The 20806-nt window shown below is 69.2% G+C and overlaps 2 protein-coding genes across 3 annotated transcripts; both read right to left on the bottom strand.

Moving 5' to 3' along the window:
* Window positions 1-197: 197 nt before the first annotated feature.
* CASQ1 (calsequestrin 1) lies at window positions 198-5872 on the bottom strand. The gene is made up of 11 exons (XM_075175916.1): window positions 5633-5872; window positions 4972-5056; window positions 4604-4704; window positions 4285-4396; window positions 3597-3670; window positions 3385-3515; window positions 1156-1201; window positions 981-1035; window positions 795-895; window positions 628-702; window positions 198-407 (listed from the first exon to the last, which is right to left on the bottom strand). Exons 1-11 carry the CDS (start codon window positions 5870-5872, stop codon window positions 222-224), a joined length of 1206 nt encoding a protein of 401 aa, XP_075032017.1. The 3' UTR covers window positions 198-221.
* Window positions 5873-8469: 2597 nt separating this feature from the next.
* LOC142094050 (sodium/potassium-transporting ATPase subunit alpha-2) lies at window positions 8470-20180 on the bottom strand. 2 transcript variants are annotated; one of them, XM_075175881.1, is made up of 23 exons: window positions 20078-20180; window positions 17720-17824; window positions 17577-17636; window positions 16898-17101; window positions 16203-16316; window positions 15979-16113; window positions 15458-15575; window positions 15099-15367; window positions 14642-14840; window positions 14298-14407; window positions 14060-14194; window positions 13785-13974; window positions 13122-13297; window positions 12901-13037; window positions 12674-12824; window positions 12024-12192; window positions 11784-11938; window positions 11574-11697; window positions 10404-10549; window positions 9627-9757; window positions 9447-9548; window positions 9282-9373; window positions 8470-8726 (listed from the first exon to the last, which is right to left on the bottom strand). In XM_075175881.1, exons 1-23 carry the CDS (start codon window positions 20087-20089, stop codon window positions 8698-8700), a joined length of 3063 nt encoding a protein of 1020 aa, XP_075031982.1. In that variant the 5' UTR covers window positions 20090-20180; the 3' UTR covers window positions 8470-8697. The 2 variants fall into 2 exon arrangements, with proteins under 2 accessions (XP_075031982.1, XP_075031981.1); XM_075175880.1 differs by lacking the exon at window positions 20078-20180 and adding an exon at window positions 17916-18840.
* Between the last annotated feature and the right edge of the window lie 626 nt (window positions 20181-20806).

Here is a 20806-nt window from a genome sequence, read left to right as displayed (position 1 = left end):
CACGGGATGCTGCAGAGTGGATCATGCGTGGGGGGTTGACAAGCGGAAACCTTGCACGGGGGTCTCGCACGGGGGTCTCGCACGGGGATCTCGCACGGGGACCTCGCCTGTGCCTGGAGCATCTCCAGACCCCCGTCCCCTCTGGTGACACAGCCTGGTTCTTTGGGGACTTTAATGGCTCGCACAGGGATGGGGCTGGGAGCTGAGGGTCAGCACACGGCCTAGTCATCATCGTCATTGTCATCATCATCATCGTCGTCGTCGTCGTCGTCATTGTCGTCGTCGTCATCATCGTCATCGTCCTCGGTGTTGATCTCTCCCGCCAGCACGTCCTCAATCCACTCCTCCAGCTCCGCCGGGCCGGGCAGGTCGTCCTCGTCCGCCATCTCCAGCCACACGCTGTCGGCCTGGGGACGCCGGGGAGGGGACGTGGGGCAGGCAGGGATGGGGTGGGGGCCACCCACTGTGGGAGGGGGCAGGGGGACCCCTGGGGTGGCATGGGACCCCCCGGGGACAGGACAGAATGGGACCCCGGCTCCCAGGGGCTGCCTTTGAGGCCCACCGGTGTGACGAGCCCGTTGGGACTCAGCCTCCAGGGCTGGCTGACATGGGGGGGGGGGCACTCACGTCGGTGACGTTGACCACCCCGATCTGGGGCTGGGACAGGTCAATGTTGAAGGTTTTCTCCCAGTAGGGGATGAGCTGGAGGGAGGCACACATGGGTCAGCCCCCCAGGCCCACCCCACAGTTCTGGGGGGTCATGGTGGGGTGTCCCCCCCCGGGGGGGCCAGTACCAGTGGGAAATCCTCGGGGTCAATCCAGAGGATGCTGAGGTCGGGGTTGTCCGTGTTGTCCCGGGCCACGTCCTTCAGGATCTCCAGGAACTCGAACCCGTCTGGGGGGGGGCAGGGGTGAGGGGTGCCTGGACCCCCTCCCGGGACCCCCTGACCCCCCCCAGCTCCCCTGGCCCCCTCCCTCACCCGGATCATCCTCCTCTGCGAAGGCCACGATGTGGATCCCATCCATGTCATCCTCCTGGGGGGACACAGGCCGGTGTCACCAGTGGGGGGGGGCTCCCCCGTGGGTCGGGGGTTACCTGGGGGGGGGTCAAGGTGATGGGGGCAGGACCCCCCATCCCTCTCCCCCCGCACTCACCCAGGTCTCGTACATGCTCTCGGGTTTGAGTTTCCTCAGAGTGGCTCTGCAAGATGGGGGGGGACGGTGAGGGACACCCCAAACCCACCCCCTGGAGTCGCTGCCCCCGCGGGCTCAGCTGTGCAGCTGGGGGGGCTGCTCAGATGGGGGTGCAGCAGCTGGGGGGGGCAGGACACCCGGGCTGGCTCGGGGGGGGGCACAGGGCTGGGGCTGAGCCCCCTGGCACTGCTGGCACCTCGGGGGGGCCGGAGAGGGTCCCCCCATCTCCCCATCTCCCACGGGATTGAGGCCGCGGCGGGGGGGCGGGTTGATCCGTGGGGGGGGGATTAAGGCTGCGGGAACATCCCGGCAGCGCCCGAGCCTTAACCCTGCCCTGCCCGCCCCACCGGGACCCCCAGCCCCGGGGGGGACTCGGCTGCCCCCGGCCCACCGACACCCCCCCGAGGCAGGCTCAGCGCCCCCCCCCGCCCCCGCCCGCTGAGGCCTCGCAAACTCGTGTCACCCAGGGGCCACCGCCAGCAAAGCGGTGTCGGGGGGCAGGGGGGGCTGCCGGGGTGGGGAGGGAAGTGGAGGGGGGCAGGGGGAGGGTTCGGGCCTCGCTGCACACCGGGGCCCCCCCCCGGCCGCCCCCACCCCGGGAATCCCCCGTCCCCGAGGCTGCGGCTGCCCCAGCAGTCACCTCCCCATGGCAACCTGTGCCCATGGCAACCACCTCCTATGGCAACGGTCTCCCGTCGCAACCACCTCCCATGGCAACCACCTCCCCTGGCAACCATCCTCCCTTGGCAACAACCTCCCATGGCAACCACCTCCCATAGCAATCACCTCCCATGGTAACCACCTCCCATGGCCACAACCTCCCATGGCAACCACCTCCCATGGTAACCACCTCCCATGGCAACCACCTCCCATAGCAATCACCTCCCATGGCAACCACCTCCCATGGCCACAACCTCCCATGGCCACAACCTCCCATGGCAACAACCTCCCATGGCAACCACCTCCCCATGGCAACCAGCTCCCCTGGCAACCACCTCCCTGGCAACCACCTCCCTGGCAACCACCTCCCATAGCAACCACCTCCCATGGCAACCACCTCCCCATGGCAACCAGCTCCCATGGCAACCACCTCCCATAGCAACCACCTCCCATGGCAACCACCTCCCCATGGCAACCAGCTCCCATGGCAACCACCTCCCATGGCAACCACCTCCCATAGCAACCACCTCCCATGGTAACCATCTCCCATGGCAACCAGCTCCCCTGGCAACCACCTCCTATGGCAACCACCTCCCACAGCAATCACCTCCCATGGCAACCACCTCCCATGGCAACCACCTCCCCATGGTAACCAGCTCCCCTGGCAACCACCTCCCCTGGCAATCACCTCCCATGGCAACCACCTCCCATGGCCACAACCTCCCATGGCCACAACCTCCCATGGCAACAACCTCCCATGGCAACCACCTCCCCATGGCAACCAGCTCCCCTGGCAACCACCTCCCTGGCAACCACCTCCCTGGCAACCACCTCCCATAGCAACCACCTCCCATGGCAACCACCTCCCCATGGCAACCAGCTCCCATGGCAACCACCTCCCATAGCAACCACCTCCCATGGCAACCACCTCCCCATGGCAACCAGCTCCCATGGCAACCACCTCCCATGGCAACCACCTCCCATAGCAACCACCTCCCATGGTAACCATCTCCCATGGCAACCAGCTCCCCTGGCAACCACCTCCTATGGCAACCACCTCCCACAGCAATCACCTCCCATGGCAACCACCTCCCATGGCAACCACCTCCCCATGGTAACCAGCTCCCCTGGCAACCACCTCCCCTGGCAACCACCTCCCATGGCAACCACCTCCCCTAGCAATCACCTCCCCTGGCAAGCACCTCTCGTGGCAACAACCTCCCATGGCAACCACCTCCCATAGCAACCACCTCCCATAGCAACCACCTCCCATGGCAACCACCTCCCCTAGCAACCACCTCCCATGGCAACCAGCTCCCCTGGCAATCACCTCCCATGGCAACCACCTCCCATGGCAACCACCTCCCCATGGCAACCAGCTCCCCTGGCAACCACCTCCCATGGCAACCACCTCCCTTACCAACCATCCCCCCTTGGCAAAAACTTCCCATGGCAACCACCTCCCACGGCAACCCAGTCCCCCAACAGGGGGGAAACCGAGGCAGGGTCAGGGGGCAGCTGGGTCCCCACCGCTTGTGCTCCTCCACAAAGGCCACGATCTCCTCCTTGCTGTTGGGCCGGGCGGGGATGCTCAGTGGCTCCTCCATGAAGGGCTCATAGAAGTCGATCTCGTTCAGCTTCAGGGTGAGCTTCTTGGCCACCTGGGGTGGGGTTGGGGTTCCTGAGCCACCCATGGGTGCTGGCAGGGGATGACCCTGCCCCGCAGGGACCCTTGCCCGTACCTTGCTGTCGAAGGTGGCGAAAAAGGGGATGTAGGGGTGAAACTCCTCCGCCGCCTCCTCAAAGGCCTTGAAGTCTGGGGAGCAGGGATGGGTCTTGGTGCCGGCACCGGGTACCGGCACCGGGTACCGACACCGGGTACCGGCATCAGGTACCGACACCGGGTACTGGCATCAGGTACCGACACCAGGTACTGGCACCGGGTACCGACACCAGCCCAGATCCATCCTGGTGGCTCTGGCTCCAGAAGGACCCCCCCAACATGCCCAGGGTTGTCCAGATCAGTCCCTGGTGCCTTCGTGGAGGGACGGAGGGATGGATGGACGGACGGAGGTATGGATGGAGGGAGGGATGGAGGGAGGGGTGGATGGAGGGAGGGATGGATGGATGGAGGGATGGATGGATGGAGGGAGGGAGGGATGGATGGAGGGATGGATGGATGGATGGAGGGATGGATGGATAGAGGGCTGGATGGACGGAGGGAGGGATGGATGGATGGAGGGCTGGATGGACGGAGGGAGGGATGGATGGACGGAGGGATGGATGGATAAGCAAATGGATGGCTGGAAGAATGCATTGGGGACTGGAACTGGGGCTGTGGCTGGGATGCTGGGGGGGACAGGAAGGATGAGGGGGACACAGGGGGGATATAGGGGGGGGACACGGAGGGGCTGCCCCAGCCCCACGTACGCTCCGAGTCCTCATTCTTGAAATAGCCGATGAGTTTGGGGTCATCCTCGATGTTCTCGAAGGCCTGGAGCTCGTGGTCACCCTCAATGAACTCCACCGGGTCCTCCAGCACCTGGGGAGGTGGGGGGGGGGGCAGCACCAGGGTCCCCAGGGACCCCCCGGGTCAGGGAGAGCTGGGGTGGGGGCTCAGAACACCCGGGTCCTCCCCAGCCACGCAAAGGGAGGGTTGGGGGCCCCGACTCCTGGGTTCCCTCCTGAGATACTGGGGGGGGGGGGCAGCACTTGGGGGGGGTCCCGGCGGGGGGGAGGGGCGTCTCACATCCAGCAGGAATTCCACCAGCGTGTCCGCCGCCAGCTCCCCGTCGTACTCGATCACCTCGTCCTCCTTGAACACGTAGATGCTGTCCTCCTCCATCAGGCCTGGGGGGGCGGGGGGGGCTCAGCCGGGTGGCTGGGGGGGGTCCTGTGCCTGGTTTGGGGGTCCCTGTCCCAGATGGGGGGGGCTCCCAGGGATCTTTGTGTCAGGCTGGGGGATACAGGGGTCCCTGTGCCAGGTTTGGGGGGTCCCTGTGCCTGGTTGGGGGGGATAAAGGGGGGACCTGTGCCAGGTAGGGGGATCTGGGGGGCGGTCGCTGTGCCTGAGGGTCTGAGGTGAGGGTGCACGGGGGGGGGGGGGGTCACTCTTACCCAGCTTTTTGGCCACGGCCGCATCCTTCTCAGAGTCGACGAGGCCGAAGCCCACTCCCTTGTCCTCCAGCACCTGGGCTGCCAGCTGGGGGACACCGCGCTGGGGGCACCCGCCACCAGCCCTGTCCCCCCCCTCCCCAGCCAAGGGTCCCCCAGGGTCCCCAGCCTGGCTGCACCGCCCCCGCCCCCGCCCCGTCCATCTTGTCTCCCTCCATCCGTGCCGGGGGTCCCGGCGGGTGCCAGCTCATGGGGACAAGTCCCCCCCGGCAGCTGGTGTCCCCATGGCCAGTGGTGCTGGCAGCATACCTGTCCCCAGTGCCACATGGTTGCAGCTGCCTGTCCCACCAGGGTCGCCTGGTCCCCACCAGTATCCCCAGTGCCGTATGGGTGCTGGTGCCTGTCCCACCGGTGTCCCCACCAGTGTCCCCAGTGCCACACGGGTGTAGTTGCCTGTCCCACCAGGATCCCCACCAGTATCCCCAGTACCATACGGGTGTAGTTGCCCGTCCCACCGGTGTCCCCTGGTCCCCACCATTGTCCCCAGTGCCACACAGGTGCTGGTACCCCAGCGCCGGTGCCTGTCCCACCAGCATCCCCTGGTCCCTACATTGTCCCCAGTGCCACGCGGGGTCCCCCTGGGGTGTCACCCCCCCGTGCCCACCTCCAGGACCAGCTCCTCCATCTCGCGGTGGCGCTGGGCCGCCCGGTCGCGCTGGCCGGGGCGGTGGTGGAGCAGGGCCAGCACCGGGAACCGCTTCAGCATCGCCTTGTAGTTCTTCAGGGTGACGGGCAGCACCCGGTCCAGCCCGTCGTAGGTGGGGAAGTCCAGGCCCTCCCCGGCCCCCCCCGGGCCCCCGGCCCCCAGCGCCAGGAGCGCCAGCACCCACCCCCAGACCCCCATCGCCCGCCGGGTGGACCCACGGACGGGGACAGACACACAGACGGGGACGGACACACAGATGGGGAAGGACGGGTGGGACCCACGGAGAGACGGGCAGATACAGACCTGCAGAGGGGGACGGACAGACGGACAGATGGAGATGGGACTGATGGACAGATGGGGATGGGACTGACGGACAGATGGGGACGGACAGACGGACAGATGAGGACAGACAGACAGACAGATGGGGACGGACGGACGGACAGATGGGGATGGGACGGACAGACAGATGAGGACAGACAGACAGACAGATGGGGATGGGACTGACGGACAGATGGGGATGGAACTGATGGACAGATGAGGATGGGACTCACAGATGAGCAGGGATGGACACACAGCCAGGGAATGGACACACAGCCCTGGGGACAGACAGACAGCCAGCCCCTGGGCTGGACAACAGCCGGAGAGGGACAGACAGACACAGCCTCGGGAACAGACAGACAATGGCTTCGTATCCAGGGACGGACAGACAGACACAGCTTGGCTGGGACCAGCACAGGGGACGGACACGCAGCCCCTGCCTGGCCCCGGGGGGGGGACGGACAGACACGGCCCCGGGGGGGGCGGACAGGCAGGCCGTGCCAGGAGGGGACAGACGGACACAGTCGGGGGGGGCACACGGACACATGGCCCTTCCCAGCCCCAAGGTGGCCAAAGGCACAAAGGGGGGACAGTGGCACCCTGACCCCCCCCGCCCCCCCCCACGGCACAGAGGGGCTCAGGGCCCCGGGGGGTGCAGGGTCCGGCCGGGGGGGGGGCTCAGCCCTGTCCCCCCCGTCTCGTCCCGCCTCGCCGGCCCCGCTCCAGCTCCATATTAAGCAAGGAAAGAGGAGCCAGCAGGAGGGAGCCGGGGGGGCCAGGGGCTAAAAATAAGGAGCCGAGTGTGGGGTCACCAGTGCCAGGCTCAGGGACGCCGCAGGGACGGGGAGGGCCAGGTGGCCGGTCCCCAGTGGGTGCCGGGGACCCCTGGGTGGCTGTTCCCCAGCCTTGGGGTCCCCATTGGGTACTGGGGACCCCTGCGTGGCTGCTCCCCACCCCAGCCTTCGGGTTCCCCATTCCCCAGAGTCCCTGGCTGGGGACAGGGACATATCAGAGTTGGCCCTGAGGGCACCAGGATGGGGGTCTGGGTACCCCCATCCCACCCCCCAGCACTGGGCACCCCCACCCCAGGACTGAGGGGACCCAGCCCTGGCTGGAGCCGATGGGGACCCCCCCAGCCCTGTGGCCACCAGCTGCCCGGCTCCGTCAGGGAGGGGGGACGCGGTATTTTGTCACCTCCGTCCCCCTCGGATCGGGTGACCGCCCGCTCTGCTGACCACTGAGAAGTGGATCCCCCGGGCTGGGGGGGGGGGGGCAGACCCCCCATGGCCACCCCCAGGGGTGGGGGTCTTCTCCCACAAGCCAAGAAGCCATGGGGGCCAGGCTGTGGAGGGGTAGGTGGGTGCCCAGGACCCCCACGAAGGGGCTGGGGGTGTCCAGGACCCCCATGCACAGGGCCGTGGGTGCCCAAGACCCCAGTAGTCAGAGTGGTGGGGTGCCCGGGACCCCCATGCCAAGGGCTGTGGGTGCCCAAGACCCCAGTACTCAGGGTGGTGGGGTGCCCGGGATCCCCATGCCAAGGGTTGTGGGTGCCCAAGACCCCAGTACTCAGGGTGGTGGGGTGCCCGGGATCCCCATGCCAAGGGCTGTGGGTGCCCAAGACCCCAGTACTCAGGGTGGTGGGGTGCCCGGGATCCCCATGCCAAGGGCTGTGGGTGCCCAAGACCCCAGTACTCAGGGTGGTGGGGTGCCCAGGACCCCCATGCACAGGGCCGTGGGTGCCCAGTACCGGTGTGTGCAGGGAATTGGGGTGCCCATGATCCCCATGCTGGGTTTTGTGGTACCCAGGACCCTCACACGCAGGTGCCAGTGGGTGCAGGGGGTCTCTGTCCCCCCGCCGTCCCCCCCGAGCCCCCTCCATCCCCAGCCCTGACTCCTTACTTTTAACCCCAGGTGACACCGAAACCCGGCAGCGAAACCCGAGTGGGGCCGGACCCTGCGCCCCCCCGCGCTGCTGGCTCAGGGGGGCTGGGGCCCCCCCAACCCCCGGGGGGCTCACACGTGCCCCAACCCCCGGGGGGCTCACACGTGCCCCAACAAGGCCCCGGCGTGACACCCTGTCCTGGGGGCTGGGGGTCCCCAGGGTGCCAGGGGGTTGGGGGGGTGCAGCAGGTTGTTGATACCCCCCAGCTGCCCCATTGCGGGGCTGAGAAATGATGGGGGGCGCGGGGGGGGGGGGGGGCAGTTGCCCCTGGGGTTGGTTCTGTGGGGCAACCCCCAGGGAGTGCTGCTCGCCGGGGAGCGGGGGGGGACATGAGGGGACATTGAGGGACATGGGGGGGCATCAGGTAACAAGGGAGGGACATGGGGTATTGGGGGACACAGAGGACACGGGGGGACACAGAGGCAGGGGCGGGGCAGCCAGGCTCCATCCCCCCCATTCCCCCCATCCTGCCCCCCCTTGGTCCCTCTGCCCCCCCCAGTGCCCCCCATTCCTCCCCAGCACAGATGAGGGCACGAAGGGGTTAAACTGTTTTATTGCTCTGAAGGTGTGTGGGGGGGGGTCTGGGTGCCCCATGGGGGGAGCAAAGGGTGCCCCCCGCCTCCGCACTCCTGGGACCCCCGGGCGGGGGGCGTCCCGACCCCCCACCCGCCGTGCCCGGCAGCACCAGCCCCCGGGGTTAGTACGAGGGTGCAGGGTTGGGGTAGGGGGGCCGGGGGGGGGCGGCGGGGGGCCGCACAGGCACCTAGTAGTAGGTCTCCTTCTCCACCCAGCCTGCAAGGGGGCAGGTGTTGGGGGGGGTGAAGTGGGGGTGTCCCCCACCCCCTGGGTGTGCCCAGCCCCCCTGGGTGCCCCCCGCCCCTTGGGTGCCCCCCACCTCTCCCGGGTATCCCCTTCTCCTATGGGGGCTCCCCACTTCCCTGGGTCCCCCCCAACCCCCGTGGGTGCCCCCACCCACCCGGGTATCCCCTAACGCCCCCCCTCCCCGGTGCCGCCCACTCCTTTGGGTGCAGGTGCCAGGCCTGAGGGTGGTTTTGGGGGGCAGCATTTGCTTTGGGGGGCAGTGGGGGGGCAGGGGAGGGAGATGGGGGGCTCAAGGGGGTGTGCCAATCGGAGGGGGGCAATGCCCACTTTGGGGGGGGGCAGTGATGACTTTAGGGTGCTCAAAAAGGGGGGATTTGGGGGCAGAGCCCATAATGGGGGGTCTGGGGGGGTTGTGCCCCAAATGGGGGGAAAGCAATGCCCACCCTGGGGGGCAATGCCCATGGGAGGCTTGGGGGGGCTACGCCAGGGGGTTTGAGGGGGCCACACCGGGGGGGTCTCACTCACCGCCGGGGTAGCGGCGCAGGATGAGCTTGCGCACCTCGTCGTAGGCGAAGATGAGGAGGCTGTAGGGGAAGGCGCAGAACCACCAGGTGACCCTGGGGGGGGGCGGCGTTAGTGGGGGGGGCACCCATGGCAGGGGACAGGGCCGGGGTGCCCCCCCCAACTCACTTGAGGGGGTACATGCGCAGGGCCACCCCCATGCCGGGGCAGTAGGAGAGGAACGCCGCCAGCGCCGTCTCCTCCAGCAGCCCGAAGATCAGGATCTTGTTTCTGCGGGAGAGTGGCGTGGGTGCAAGGCACAGCGGGGGGGGGGGGCACCCATGGGTGCTGGGGCGGGGGGGCACCCACTTCATGCCCTGCTGGAAGACGGAGTTGCGGCGGGTCTTGCAGATGATGAGGTCGGCCCACTGCACCACCACGATGCTGGCGAAGAAGGCGGTGTGGCAGGTGAACTCCACCACCTTGCGCTGCTCGTAGGTCTGGGGGGGCATGGCCTCAGCGCGTGCCCCCCCTTTGCACACCCGTGTGCCCCCCCTTTGCACGCTCACGCACGGGAGGGCACGCACCACGCAGGGGCATCAGCAAGTGTGCAAGGGGACGTGCAGAAGGATGAGTGTGCGACGGCGCGTGCAAACGCACCCACGCACGAGTGTGCGCGTGCAAGGGCTTTGCACCATAGAGGTGCGTGAGCAAGCGTGCAAGGGGCCGTGCAGAAGGACGAGCGTGCAAATGCACTCGCGTGTGTGTGCACGCACGCAAGGGCTTTGCACAAGCATGGGCGTGCGAGGGCACACACACCGAAGCACGCGTGAGCACACGCACACGAGCACGGCGGCGCACACAGATGGGTGTGCGCAGGGACGCACACGAGGGCAGCCCTGTAAGGGCACGTGCAAACCCCCCGCGTGCACACACAAACAGCCTGCACACGCACACTCGTGCAAGGCCTTTGCACAAGCCGAGTGCGTTTGCACACGCCACGGGCACACGAGGGCACACGTGGGGGAGCGGACACAGAGCAGAGTCGTGCCAAGGCAGGTGCACAGGCGGGGGTGCGAGGGGGGCGCGAGGGGGGCGCGAGGGGGGCGCGAGGGGGGCGCGAGGGGGGCGCGGGGGGCCGCTCACCCACTCCTGGCCGTAGGAGTCCTCCAGGTCGTTGGTGGAGCGGTCGTCCCAGGCCAGGCGGATGCCCACCAGCGTGCCGGGCAGGAAGCCGTTCTCCGCCAGGATCACGAAGTAGGTGAAGAAGCCGCCCAGAGCCTGGATCATCCCTGCGGGAGCGGCACCCGGGATCAGGGATGGGCACCCCGGAGCAGGGATCGGCATCCTTGGGATCAGGGATGGGCACCCCGGAGCAGGGATGGGCACCCCTGGGAGCAGGGATGGGCACCCCTGGGAGCAGGGATCGGCACCCTCAGGATCAGGGATGGGCACCCCTGGGAGCAGGGATCGGCACCCCAGGATCGGGGATCAGCACCCCGGGATGAGGGATGGGCACCCCTGGGAGCAGAGATGGGCACCCCCCAGGATTGGTACCCCTGGGATCAGGGATCAGCACCCCCAGCAGGATCAGGGATCAGCACCCCGGCATGGGCACCCCCGGAGCACAGATCAGCACCCCCGGGATCAGGGATTGGTACCCCCCAGGATTAGCGCTCCGGGATCAGCACCCCCGGAGCAAGGATCAGCACCTTGAGATCAGGGATCGGCACCCCCGGGATCAGGGACGGGCACCCCTGGGATCAGGGATCAGCTCCCCAAGGGCCACTGGGGTGTGGGGTCAGGGCACGGCTAATCACAGCACAGCCCGGTGCCACTCGCTGTCCCGGCGTCACAGGTGGGTGCTCCACTATCACCAGTGGGTGACCCAGGGTCACACGGGGCTCCGGGTGCCAGCTGGGGGGATGCCAGCGGGTCCTGGGGTGCCCTTGACATCTCAGGTGGGTGCCCAGGGGTCACCCAGTGGCCATGATGCCAGCTGGGGGAATGTCCCCTGGTATCTCTAGTGGGTGCCCTGGGGTCACTAGTGGGTCCTGGGATGCCACTTGGTGCCCTGGGGTGACAAGCAGGTGTCTCTTTGTCACACAGTGCCCCTAATGCCATTTGGGGGGACACCCTGGGGTCACTAGTGGGAGCCCTGGGGTCACACAGTGGCCATGGTGCCAGCTGGGGGGATGTCCCTTGGCATCTCTAGTGGGCACCCAGTGTCACCAGCGGGTGCTGGGGTGCCACTGGCACTGGTGGCACCCATCGTCCCCGCTGCCACCCAGGGGGTCCCGCGGCCCCGCCCCTCACCGATCTGCCCGTAGGCCATGCTGATGAGCCGCTCGTTCACCAGCTTGTCGGTCCGGGGGTTCCTGGGCTGCCGCTTCATGATGTCGCTCTCGGCCGCCTCGTAGGCCAGCGAGATGGCGGGGACCTGCGTGGCGAGGGGTCCGTCACCCCCTGTCACCCCCCGTCCTCCTCCATCACTCCCCGCCCCCCCTCGGCCAGCCCCGGCCTCACCATGTCGGTGCCCAGGTCGATGCAGAGGATGGTGACGGTGCCCAGGGGCAGGGGGATGTTGGCGATGATGAAGAGGAGGAAGGGGGTGATCTCGGGGATGTTGCTGGTCAGGGTGTAGGCGATGGACTTCTTCAGGTTGTCAAAGATCAGGCGCCCTGCAGGGGACGGGGGGTGGTGGGTGACGGGGCGCGGCGGGCGCCCGTCCCGGGGGAGGAGGGCGATGGAGGGGCCAGCACCAACCTTCCTCCACGCCGGTGACGATGGAGGCGAAGTTGTCATCGAGGAGGATCATGTCAGCCGCCTGCTTGGAGACGTCGGAGCCAGCGATGCCCATGGCGATGCCGATGTCAGCCTTCTTCAGCGCCGGGGAGTCGTTCACCCCGTCCCCCGTCACCGCCACGATGGCACCCTGGGGACGCGGGGGTCAGGCACCATGGGGCACGGGAACGGGGCACGGCAGGGCACGGGGATGGGGACACCATGGGGCACGGGGACGGGAACACCGCGGGGTACAGGGATGGGGACACCACGGGGCACGGGGACAGCAGGGTACCTTGGGGTAGAGGGAAAGGGACACCATGGGGCACGGGGATGGGGACATCATGGAGCACTGGGATGGGGACACCATGGGGCACAGGGACGGGGACATCATGGAGCACTGGGACGGGGACACCATGGGGCACGGGGATGGGGACACCATGGGGCACGGGGACAGCAGGGTGCCTTGGGGTAGAGGGAAAGGGGCACCATGGGGCACGGGGATGGGGACATCATGGAGCACTGGGACGGGGACACCATAGGGCATGGGGATGGGGACACCATGGGGCACGGGGACGGGGACACCGTAGAGCACGGGGACGGGGCAGCAGGGGACACGGGGACAGGGGCACCTGGCGCTGGCAGCCCTCCACGATGATGAGCTTCTGCTGTGGGGACGTGCGGGCGAAGACGATCTCGGTGTGGTTCTTGAGGATCTCGTCCAGCTGCTCCGAGGTCATGTCCTTCAGGTCGGAGCCGTGCACCACGCAGGCCTTCGCCTCCCTGCCACACCGCAGCCTGAGCCGGGGCCGCCGGCCCCCCGGGACCCCCCCGGGACCCCCCGGGCACCGGCACCTACCGGGGGTTGACCTGGCTGACGGGGATGTTGAGGCGGGCGGCGATGTCCTCCACCGTCTCGTTGCCCTCCGAGATGATGCCCACTCCCTTGGCGATGGCCTTGGCCGTGATGGGGTGGTCCCCGGTCACCATGATCACCTGGAGGGGGGGACACACACAGAGGGGTGATCCTGGCTCAGGGGGAAGCCGGGGGGGGTCAGGGGGTGCACGGCGGGGTCTCACCTTGATGCCGGCGCTGCGGCACTTGCCAACAGCGTCGGGGACGGCGGCGCGGGGGGGGTCGATCATGGACATCAGCCCCACGAAGCAGAGGTTGCTGGTGGGGAAGTTGACCTCGTCGGCGTCGAACCTGAACCCGCGGGGGAACTTGTCCGGGGGCAGGTAGAGGTGGCAGAAACCTGGTGGGCGCTGGCGGGTGATGGGGTGCAGGCACCCACGGGCACCCCCTTCCTTCGCCTGGTAGTCCTCATCCTCGCCACGACCCCCTGGTGCCACCTTTGCCCCCACGTCCCTTGTGCCCCCACGTCCCCCCATGCCCTTCACCAGTGCCCCCCGTGCCTCCCTGCCCCCCGTGTCCCCTGTGTCCCCACGGTCCTACACCCCAATTCCTCCAGACACCACGTTCCCTTGCCCCTGTGTGCCCCGTCCCCCCACATCCCGTGACCCTAAGCCCACGCCCCTGTCCTCCATGTCCCTACGTCCTTCGAATCCCCCGTCCCCATGTCCCTTTGCCCCCACATCCTTCACACCCCCCTGCCACCACGTCCCCCACGTCTCCCCATCCCCTGTCCCCCATATCCCCCGTCACCCCCCGCCACGTCCCTACACCCCATGCCCCCTTGTGCCCCCCCGTGCCTCCCCCGCCCCCCGTGCCCCCGTCCTCACCCAGGACGCGCTCGCCCAGCCCCCCCAGCTCCAGGTAGGCGTTCTGGAAGGCTTCCCGCATCTCCTGGTCCAGCGGCACCTCCTGGCCCTGCAGCAGGATGCGGGAGCAGCGGTCCAGGATGCGCTCGGGGGCCCCCTTCATCACCAGCAGGTACCCCTGGGGGTCCTCCTCCCGCTCGTGGATGGAGAGCTGCGGGCACAGCGGGCACGCTGGCACCGGGCGGCACCCACCGACCGCCCCGGGGCCACCGCCGCCACCGCCGGCCCCGGCAGACCTGGTACTTGTTGGTGGAGTTGAAGGGGATCTCGGTGACTTTGGGGTTCTTGTCCCGCATCTTCTTGACGGAGCCGCAGGAGAGCTGGATGCACTTCAGCAGCGCCGACTCCGAGGCATCGCCCGCCGTGTCCCGCTGGCATGGGGAAGGGTGCTGAGGGTGACGCCGGCAGCACGAGGGAGACCAGGGCCGGCACCGTGGTAGGATTTGGGGGTTCGGGGGGTCAGCACCCACCTACCTTGGAAATGGAGATGTTTTCCTGGCCTGGCTTGAAGACGGCGCGGTTGCAGAGCCCGGCGATGCGTGCCAGCGCCGCCCAGGTGGGCGAGCGCTTGTCAAAGGTGGCACCTGGGGGACACCCAGCCCCATCAGCCGTGCTGAGGCCCCCCCATCTTCTCTGGGGACACCTCCTGCGCTCCCAGAGGTGCCCTGGGGAACCATGGAAGGAGGTGCCCAGGGAAGGGGGTGCTGAAGGCAAGGGGGTGCCCAGGAGAAGGGGTGCCACGGCAGCGACATCTGGGTGCAGGGGCAAGAAAGAGGGTGCTCCTGGGGTTGGGGGGGGTCAGGGTGCCAGCCACCCACCCGACTGGTCCTCGGTGGTGTCAGCCTCGTGGATCTGGTTGTCGAACCACATGTGGGCGACGGTCATGCGGTTCTGGGTGAGGGTCCCCGTCTTGTCGGAGCAGATGGTGGAGGTGGAGCCCAGAGTCTCCACCGCCTCCAGGTTCTTCACCAGGCAGTTCTTGCGCGCCATCCGCTTGGCCGTCAGCGTCAGGCACACCTGGGGGGCACCGCGGGGCTCAGCGGGCACCCACGGGGCTCGGAGGGCACCCACGGGTGTCAGCAAGCACCAGGCACCAGGCATTGCTGGGTGCACCAGGGTCAGCCCAGCAGAACCAGTACCCAACAACTTCCTCCCAGTAGAACCAGTGTCCCCACTGTACCTTCCCAGCAGAACTAGTGCCCACCACCTCCCTCCCAGCAGAACCAGTGCCCCCCCTGCACCATCCCACGCCCCTGCTCTGCCGGTGGCCCTTACGGTGACAGTGGCCAGCAGCCCCTCGGGGACATTGGCCACGATGATGCCGATGAGGAAGATGACGGCCTCCAGCCAGGTGTAGCCCAGGATGAGGGAGAGGATGAAGAAGGAGAGGCCGAGGAAGACGGCGACGCCGGTGATGAGGCGGATGAAGTGCTCGATCTCCATGGCGATGGGCGTGCGCCCCACCTCCAGCCCCGAGGCCAGCGAGGCGATGCGCCCCATCACTGTCCGGTCCCCCGTGGAGATGACGATGCCGCGGGCGGTGCCTGGCGGGACGGGGAGGGGTGACACAGCCCCGGGGGGCACCAGGGACCCCCCCCACCTTCCCGCGTGGGCAGGGACCCCCGGGCACCCACCTTCCACGCAGTTGGTGGAGAAGAAGCAGATGTTGCGGGTCTCCAGCGGGTTCTCGTGGGTGAACTCGGGCGAGCGGGTCTGCGGCTCCGACTCCCCCGTCAGCGACGAGTTGTCCACCTGTTGCCGCGGGCACGGGTGGGTGCCAGCGGGCACCGGGCACCGCCGGGCTCGGCTGGACTCGGGGCAGCCCCGCTGTCCCCATGCCAGCCCTGGTGCTCACCCCGTGCCCTCCACAGTGCCCACCCTATGTAAGTCATGGTACCTGAACCATACTGGTCCCAGTGCCCGCATCATGCTGGTCCCAGTGCCCACCCCCTGCTACCCGTGGTGCCCACCCCATACCAGCCACGATGCCTGAACCCTGCCATCCCTGCTGCCCACCCCATGCCATCCTGTACCACCACCAGTGCCCACCCTATACCAGTCCCGCAGCCCAAACCACGCCAGTCCTGATGCCCACCCCATGTCACCACCAGTGCCCACCCCGTGCCAGCCCCAGCACCCACCGGTGCCCGCTCACCTTGCAGCCGTGGGAGGAGATGATGCGCATGTCGGCGGGCACCCGGTCCCCCCCCTTCACCTCCACCAGGTCGCCCACCACCACGTTCTCCGCGTTGATCTGGATCTTCTCGCCCTCGCGGATCACCAGCGCTTGCTGCCGGGGTGCAGGGCACGCTGAGGGATGCCCGGGCACCCCCACCCCACCCGAGACCCCCGTGCTGGGTGCCCACCCGGGGCTCCTACCTGGGGCACCATGTTCTTGAAGGAGTCCATGATCTTGGAGCTTTTGGCCTCTTGGTAGTAGGAGAAGCAGCCGGTGACGATGACGACGGCGGCCAGCACCACCCCCAGGTACAGCTGGGACCCAGGCGGCACCTCAGCACCCAGCACCCCCGGGTGCCCCCAGCACAGGGCGCTAGGGAGGGGACCCCTGCGCCAGCCCGGCCCATTTGCCCCCCACATCCAGACCCCCAAGAGCTGGCATGGGGTGGCGGGGGGCACACGTCCGTGCCCACGCTGCCCCTGAGCCCCCACAGTGCCCGTGCCCCCGTGGTACCTGTGCGCCCTCCAATGCTTGTGCACCCCAGGGTGCCCATGAACCCCATGATGCCTGTGCCCTCCCCAGGGTGCCCACGAACCCCACGATGCCCACGCCCCTCGATGCCTGTGCCCCCCCCAGGGTGCCCACGAACCCCACGATGCCCACGCCCCACGATGCCTGTGCTCCCCCCACGGTGCCCATGAACCCCACACCCCACAGTGCCTGTGCCCCCCCTAGGGTGCCCACGAATCCCACACCCCACGGTGCCTGTGCCCCCCCCAGGGAGCCCATGCCCCTGCAGTGCTCGTGCCCCCCATGATGTCTGTGCCCCCTGCAACACTTGTGCCCCCCCAGTGCCCATGTCCCCACGATGCCCGTGCCCCCCGCGTGCCCTCACGTTGTCGTTGGAGGGCTCGTCCTCCATGGCGGCCTGGATGCCGTAGGCCAGGAAGCAGAGGATGGCGCCGATCCAGAGGAGGATGGAGAAGCCCCCGAAGAGCTGCCGGCAGAACTTGACCCACTCGGGGGTGGTGGGGGGCGGCGTCAGGGCGTTGGGGCCGTCCTGCACCAGGATCTCGGCCGCCCGCGCATTGGTCAGGCCCTGCGGGGGGGGACACGCTGCCACCCGCGGTCTTGGGGGCGGGAGGGGATGAGGGTCCCAGCCAGGGGACACCCTGTGTGTCCGGCAGGGCAGGGTGCCATGGCCAGGGCACCCTGGGGACACGTGGGGCTGCGGGGGGGTATGGCCAGGGGACCCCTGGGGACAAGAGGGGACAGGGGATATGGCCAGGGGTCACTCATGGGGACAGGGTGTTGGGAAGGGACAGGGGACGTGGCTGGGTGTCACCGACAGGGACAGGGATGTGGGATGCCAGGAGGGGACAGAGGGCACAGCTCAGTGTCACCCACAGGGACAAGGATGCAGGGTGCCAGGAAGGGCTGGAGGGCACGGCTGGGTGTCACCCACGGGGACAGGAGGGACGCTGGGAGGGGACAGGGGGCACGGCTGGGTGTCACCCATGGGGACAGGAGGGATGCGGGATGCTGGAGATGGCATCAAGGGGGGGACATCTCACCCGGGACAGGTCCACCTGGTACTTCCTGCCCAGCTCATCCAGGGACAGCTTGTGGTCATCCTGCCGGGCACACGTCACCCGCGTCACCCCGGCCAGGGTGGCACAGTCAGCTGTCCCCGGAGTCCCCCCGGTCCCCTCCTCACCAAGTTGACCTCCTTCTTCAGCTCATCCAGCTCCTTCTCCTTCTGCTTCCTCTTGCCGCCCCCGTTCTCGGAGGTGGTGGCAGCGGGCGAGTACTCCCGGCCGGCCTGCGGGCGCGGGACCCCGTGGGCACGCTGGCACCGCCGGCGCGGCTGGCACCGCCGGCGGCACGGCCCTCGCCGTGGGCACGGGCATTACCATGGGCATGGATGTCACCGCCAGCATGGGGGTCACCGTGGCCACAGGCATCATCGAGGGTACGGGGCGTCACCGTGGGCACGGGGGGGACTGCAGGCACCAGTGGCAGCGTGGGCATGGGGGGCACCGCAGGTGGGGGGGGTGTCCCAAGTTGGGGGGGCACCGTGGGTGGGGGTGGCAGCGAAGGTGGGAGTGGCACTATGGCCGTGGGGGTGGCACTTTGCCCATGGGGGGGGGTCGCTGGGGCCATGGGGTCACTGTGGCCATGGGGGCGTCACTGTGGCCGTGGGGGGGTCCCCAGGGCCATGGGGATGTCACTGTGGCCATGGGGAGGGTGTCCCAGGACCGTGCGGGGGATCACTGTGGTCATGGGGGTGTCACTGTCCCTGGGGCCATAGGGATGTCACTGTGGTTACAGGGGTGTCCCCAGGGCCATGGGGGTGTCACTGCGGTCGTGGGGGTGGCACTTTGTCCATGGGAGAGGGGTCCCCAGGGCCATGGGCAGGGGTCACTGTGGTCATGGGGGTGTCACTGCGGCCATGGGGGGGTCCTCAGGTCCGGAGGGGGGTCACTGTGGTCATGGGGGTGTCACTGTGGCCGTGGGGGGTCCCCACAAGCTGGGGAGAGGAACACACTACCACCACCAAGGGCGTCACGGAGGGCAGGGGTCCTGCTGCAGGCAGGGGACAGGCAGCCCTGCCTGCTCTCCTTGTGGGGGGGTGTCCCGGCCCCCCAGACCCCCCACTGCCGGCAGCAGGGGGTCCCCCAGGGCTGGCAGGACCCGGTGGCACGTCCGCGGCGGCTCTGCCCGCTGGGCTGAGGTTGGCAGGAGCAGGCAGGAGCAGGCAGGAGCCGGGGGGGTGGCGGGTGCCCCAGCGTGGGGCCGGGGGGGCTGGGGGGGCCGATGCGGTCATGGAAAACGGCCCTGGTGCCAAGAACAACGGCCGGGAGCGGAGGGGTCGTGTTACCGCAGGGACGGGGACACGGGGGGCACCCACACCCACCCCCCCACGGGGCACCCCCACTCGTGGGGGGGGCTCTGCTGCCTGCCCCATCCCCAGGGACCCCAGCACCCCACACGGGGACACTTTGGCTTTGCACGGGTGGGAGAGTCCCACTCGCTGTGGGCACCCCGGGATTTTGGGGGGGGTGGCAGGAGGGTGGCACTGGGTGGGGTGGTGGGTGTCACGTCCCCCCCCAGCATTTCCCTGGGAGCAGCCTGCCAGGAAGTGACAGGGGGACACCCGTGGGGGGGGACCCGTTGGGGGGCACCCCCTGTCTCATATCTTCCGGGGTCACCCCACCTTTGGGTGGGTGCCCAGGGGCCGGGGGGGTCGTGGCGTGGGGGGGTCCCGGTCATGGTAGGCGGGACAGGGGCTGCCGGGCGAGGCGCCAGCCCCGGCTCAGGGCCCCCCCGCGGCCGTTGCCACGGCACCGTGGGACCCTGGTGCTCGGCAGCCGGGGCCACGGGCACAGGGCCATGGGCACGGGTGGGGGACAGGCACAGGGGGGTTTCCTCCGCGGGGGCACCCCGGCTCCGTGCCTCAGTTTCCCCACCATGGGGGACCCTCCCCTCCTCGCCCCGCATTCCTTCTCCGAAGCGGGGGGGACCCAGGCGTCCGGGCAGCTGCCCACCCATGACGGGGGTCACTCGGGACCGGGGAGGGGCGGCAGTGAGGCTCTGGGGGTGGCAGTCAGGTAGGGGGCATCGGCAACGAGGCGGGGGTGGCAGTGGGACCCTGGGGGTGGCGGCGGGGGGGTCGTGGGGGCCGCGGGCTGCAGGACACCCGTGAGTGGGTGCTGGTGCCGGGGGCAGGGCCCGGCGGGGAGAGCGCCCACGGGTGGCAGCAGGTGGGTGATGTGGGTGCCCCGCGTAGGTGTGTGCCGCCTGGCAGCGGGCGGGTGCCCGCACGGGTGGGTGCCCCGGGGCTGGGTGCCCCGCCTGGGCGGGTACCGGCAGGCAGCGGGTGGGTGATGTGGGTGCCCCGCGTGGGTGGGTGCCGCCTGGCAGCGGGTGGGTGCTACGGTCGGGTGCCGGGTGGCAGCAGGCGGGTGCCCGCACGGCTGGGCGCTCCGGGGGGGGAGGTGGGTGCCCCGCGTGGGTGGGTGCCCCGCGTGGGCGGGTGGCGGGGCAGCGGGCGCCCCGGGCCGCCCCTACTCACCCCTCTGCCCATGGCGCTGCCGTCGCTGCTCTCGGCCCGGGGCACTCGGGGGCGGCGGCGGCGGCGGCCGAGAAAAACCCTCCGGGCCCCGCCCGGCCCGGCCCCCCCCACCCGGCCCGGCCCCCCCGCCCCCCGCCCACCCGGCCGGCCCGGCCCCCCCGCCCCCCCATCCCCCTCGCCCCTCCTGGCCGGACCCGGACCCGCCCCCCCCGGACCCCCTCTCCTGTCCCCCTCGTTATGGGGGGGCTCCTCCCGCCCCCCCCCGGCCGTGCTGGGGGTCTCCGGGCCCCTCCCGGTCCCAGCCCCCCCCCGGAGGCGGCCGTGGGACCCAGGCGTCCGGGCCGGGGGGACGCCCCCCGCCCCCCCCGCTGACCCCACGGCTGGGGGGGGCAGGGGCCGCCCGGACGCCTGGGTCCCTCCCTACAGCCAACCCCCCAGAGCAGGGGGTGACCCCGGGAGGGCAGTTTGGGGGGGACTGGTCCCCACTCCAGTGTGTCCCCCGTTCTCCCAGTATGTTCCTGCCCTGGCTGGGGACGCTGGTGCCACCGGGCAGCAACCGGGAACGCGGGGCGGCTAAAATTAGCCGGGGAAAGGCCAGGGCCGGGGGGGCTGTGCCGGGGGGGCTGTGCCCGAGGACCGGCTGTGCCTTTGGCCGACTGTGCCCAGGCTGCCTGGGCCCGGGGAGCCGACTGTGCCTACGGCCAACTGTGCTTGGGGACATGGTGGTGC

This window comes from Calonectris borealis, chromosome 29 (assembly GCF_964195595.1).
Source record: "Calonectris borealis chromosome 29, bCalBor7.hap1.2, whole genome shotgun sequence".
NCBI classification, from domain to species: Eukaryota; Metazoa; Chordata; class Aves; order Procellariiformes; family Procellariidae; genus Calonectris; species Calonectris borealis.
The sequence above is the reverse complement of the archived record's forward strand: the minus strand, read 5'-3'. Positions and strand labels throughout refer to the sequence as shown.

What these genes read in the sequence shown, in the direction of transcription:
- LOC142094050 (XM_075175880.1), bottom strand. Translation starts at nt 17,969, where the DNA reads ATGATGCCTGTGGCCACGGTGACCCCCATGCTGGCGGTGACATCCATG. An exon ending in TCAAGAACATGGTGCCCCAG is followed by an intron (nt 16,114 to 16,202) that starts GTAGGAGCCCCG and finishes GCACCCCGGCAG; the next exon opens with CAAGCGCTGGTGATCCGCGA. An exon ending in ACTCCTACGGCCAGGAGTGG is followed by an intron (nt 9,758 to 10,403) that starts GTGAGCGGCCCC and finishes ATGCCCCCCCAG; the next exon opens with ACCTACGAGCAGCGCAAGGT.
- CASQ1 (XM_075175916.1), bottom strand. Translation starts at nt 5,872, where the DNA reads ATGGGGGTCTGGGGGTGGGTGCTGGCGCTCCTGGCGCTGGGGGCCGGG. An exon ending in TGGAGGAGCTGGTCCTGGAG is followed by an intron (nt 5,057 to 5,632) that starts GTGGGCACGGGG and finishes GGTGTCCCCCAG; the next exon opens with CTGGCAGCCCAGGTGCTGGA. An exon ending in CAAGAATGAGGACTCGGAGC is followed by an intron (nt 3,671 to 4,284) that starts GTACGTGGGGCT and finishes CCTGCTCCCCAG; the next exon opens with ACTTCAAGGCCTTTGAGGAG.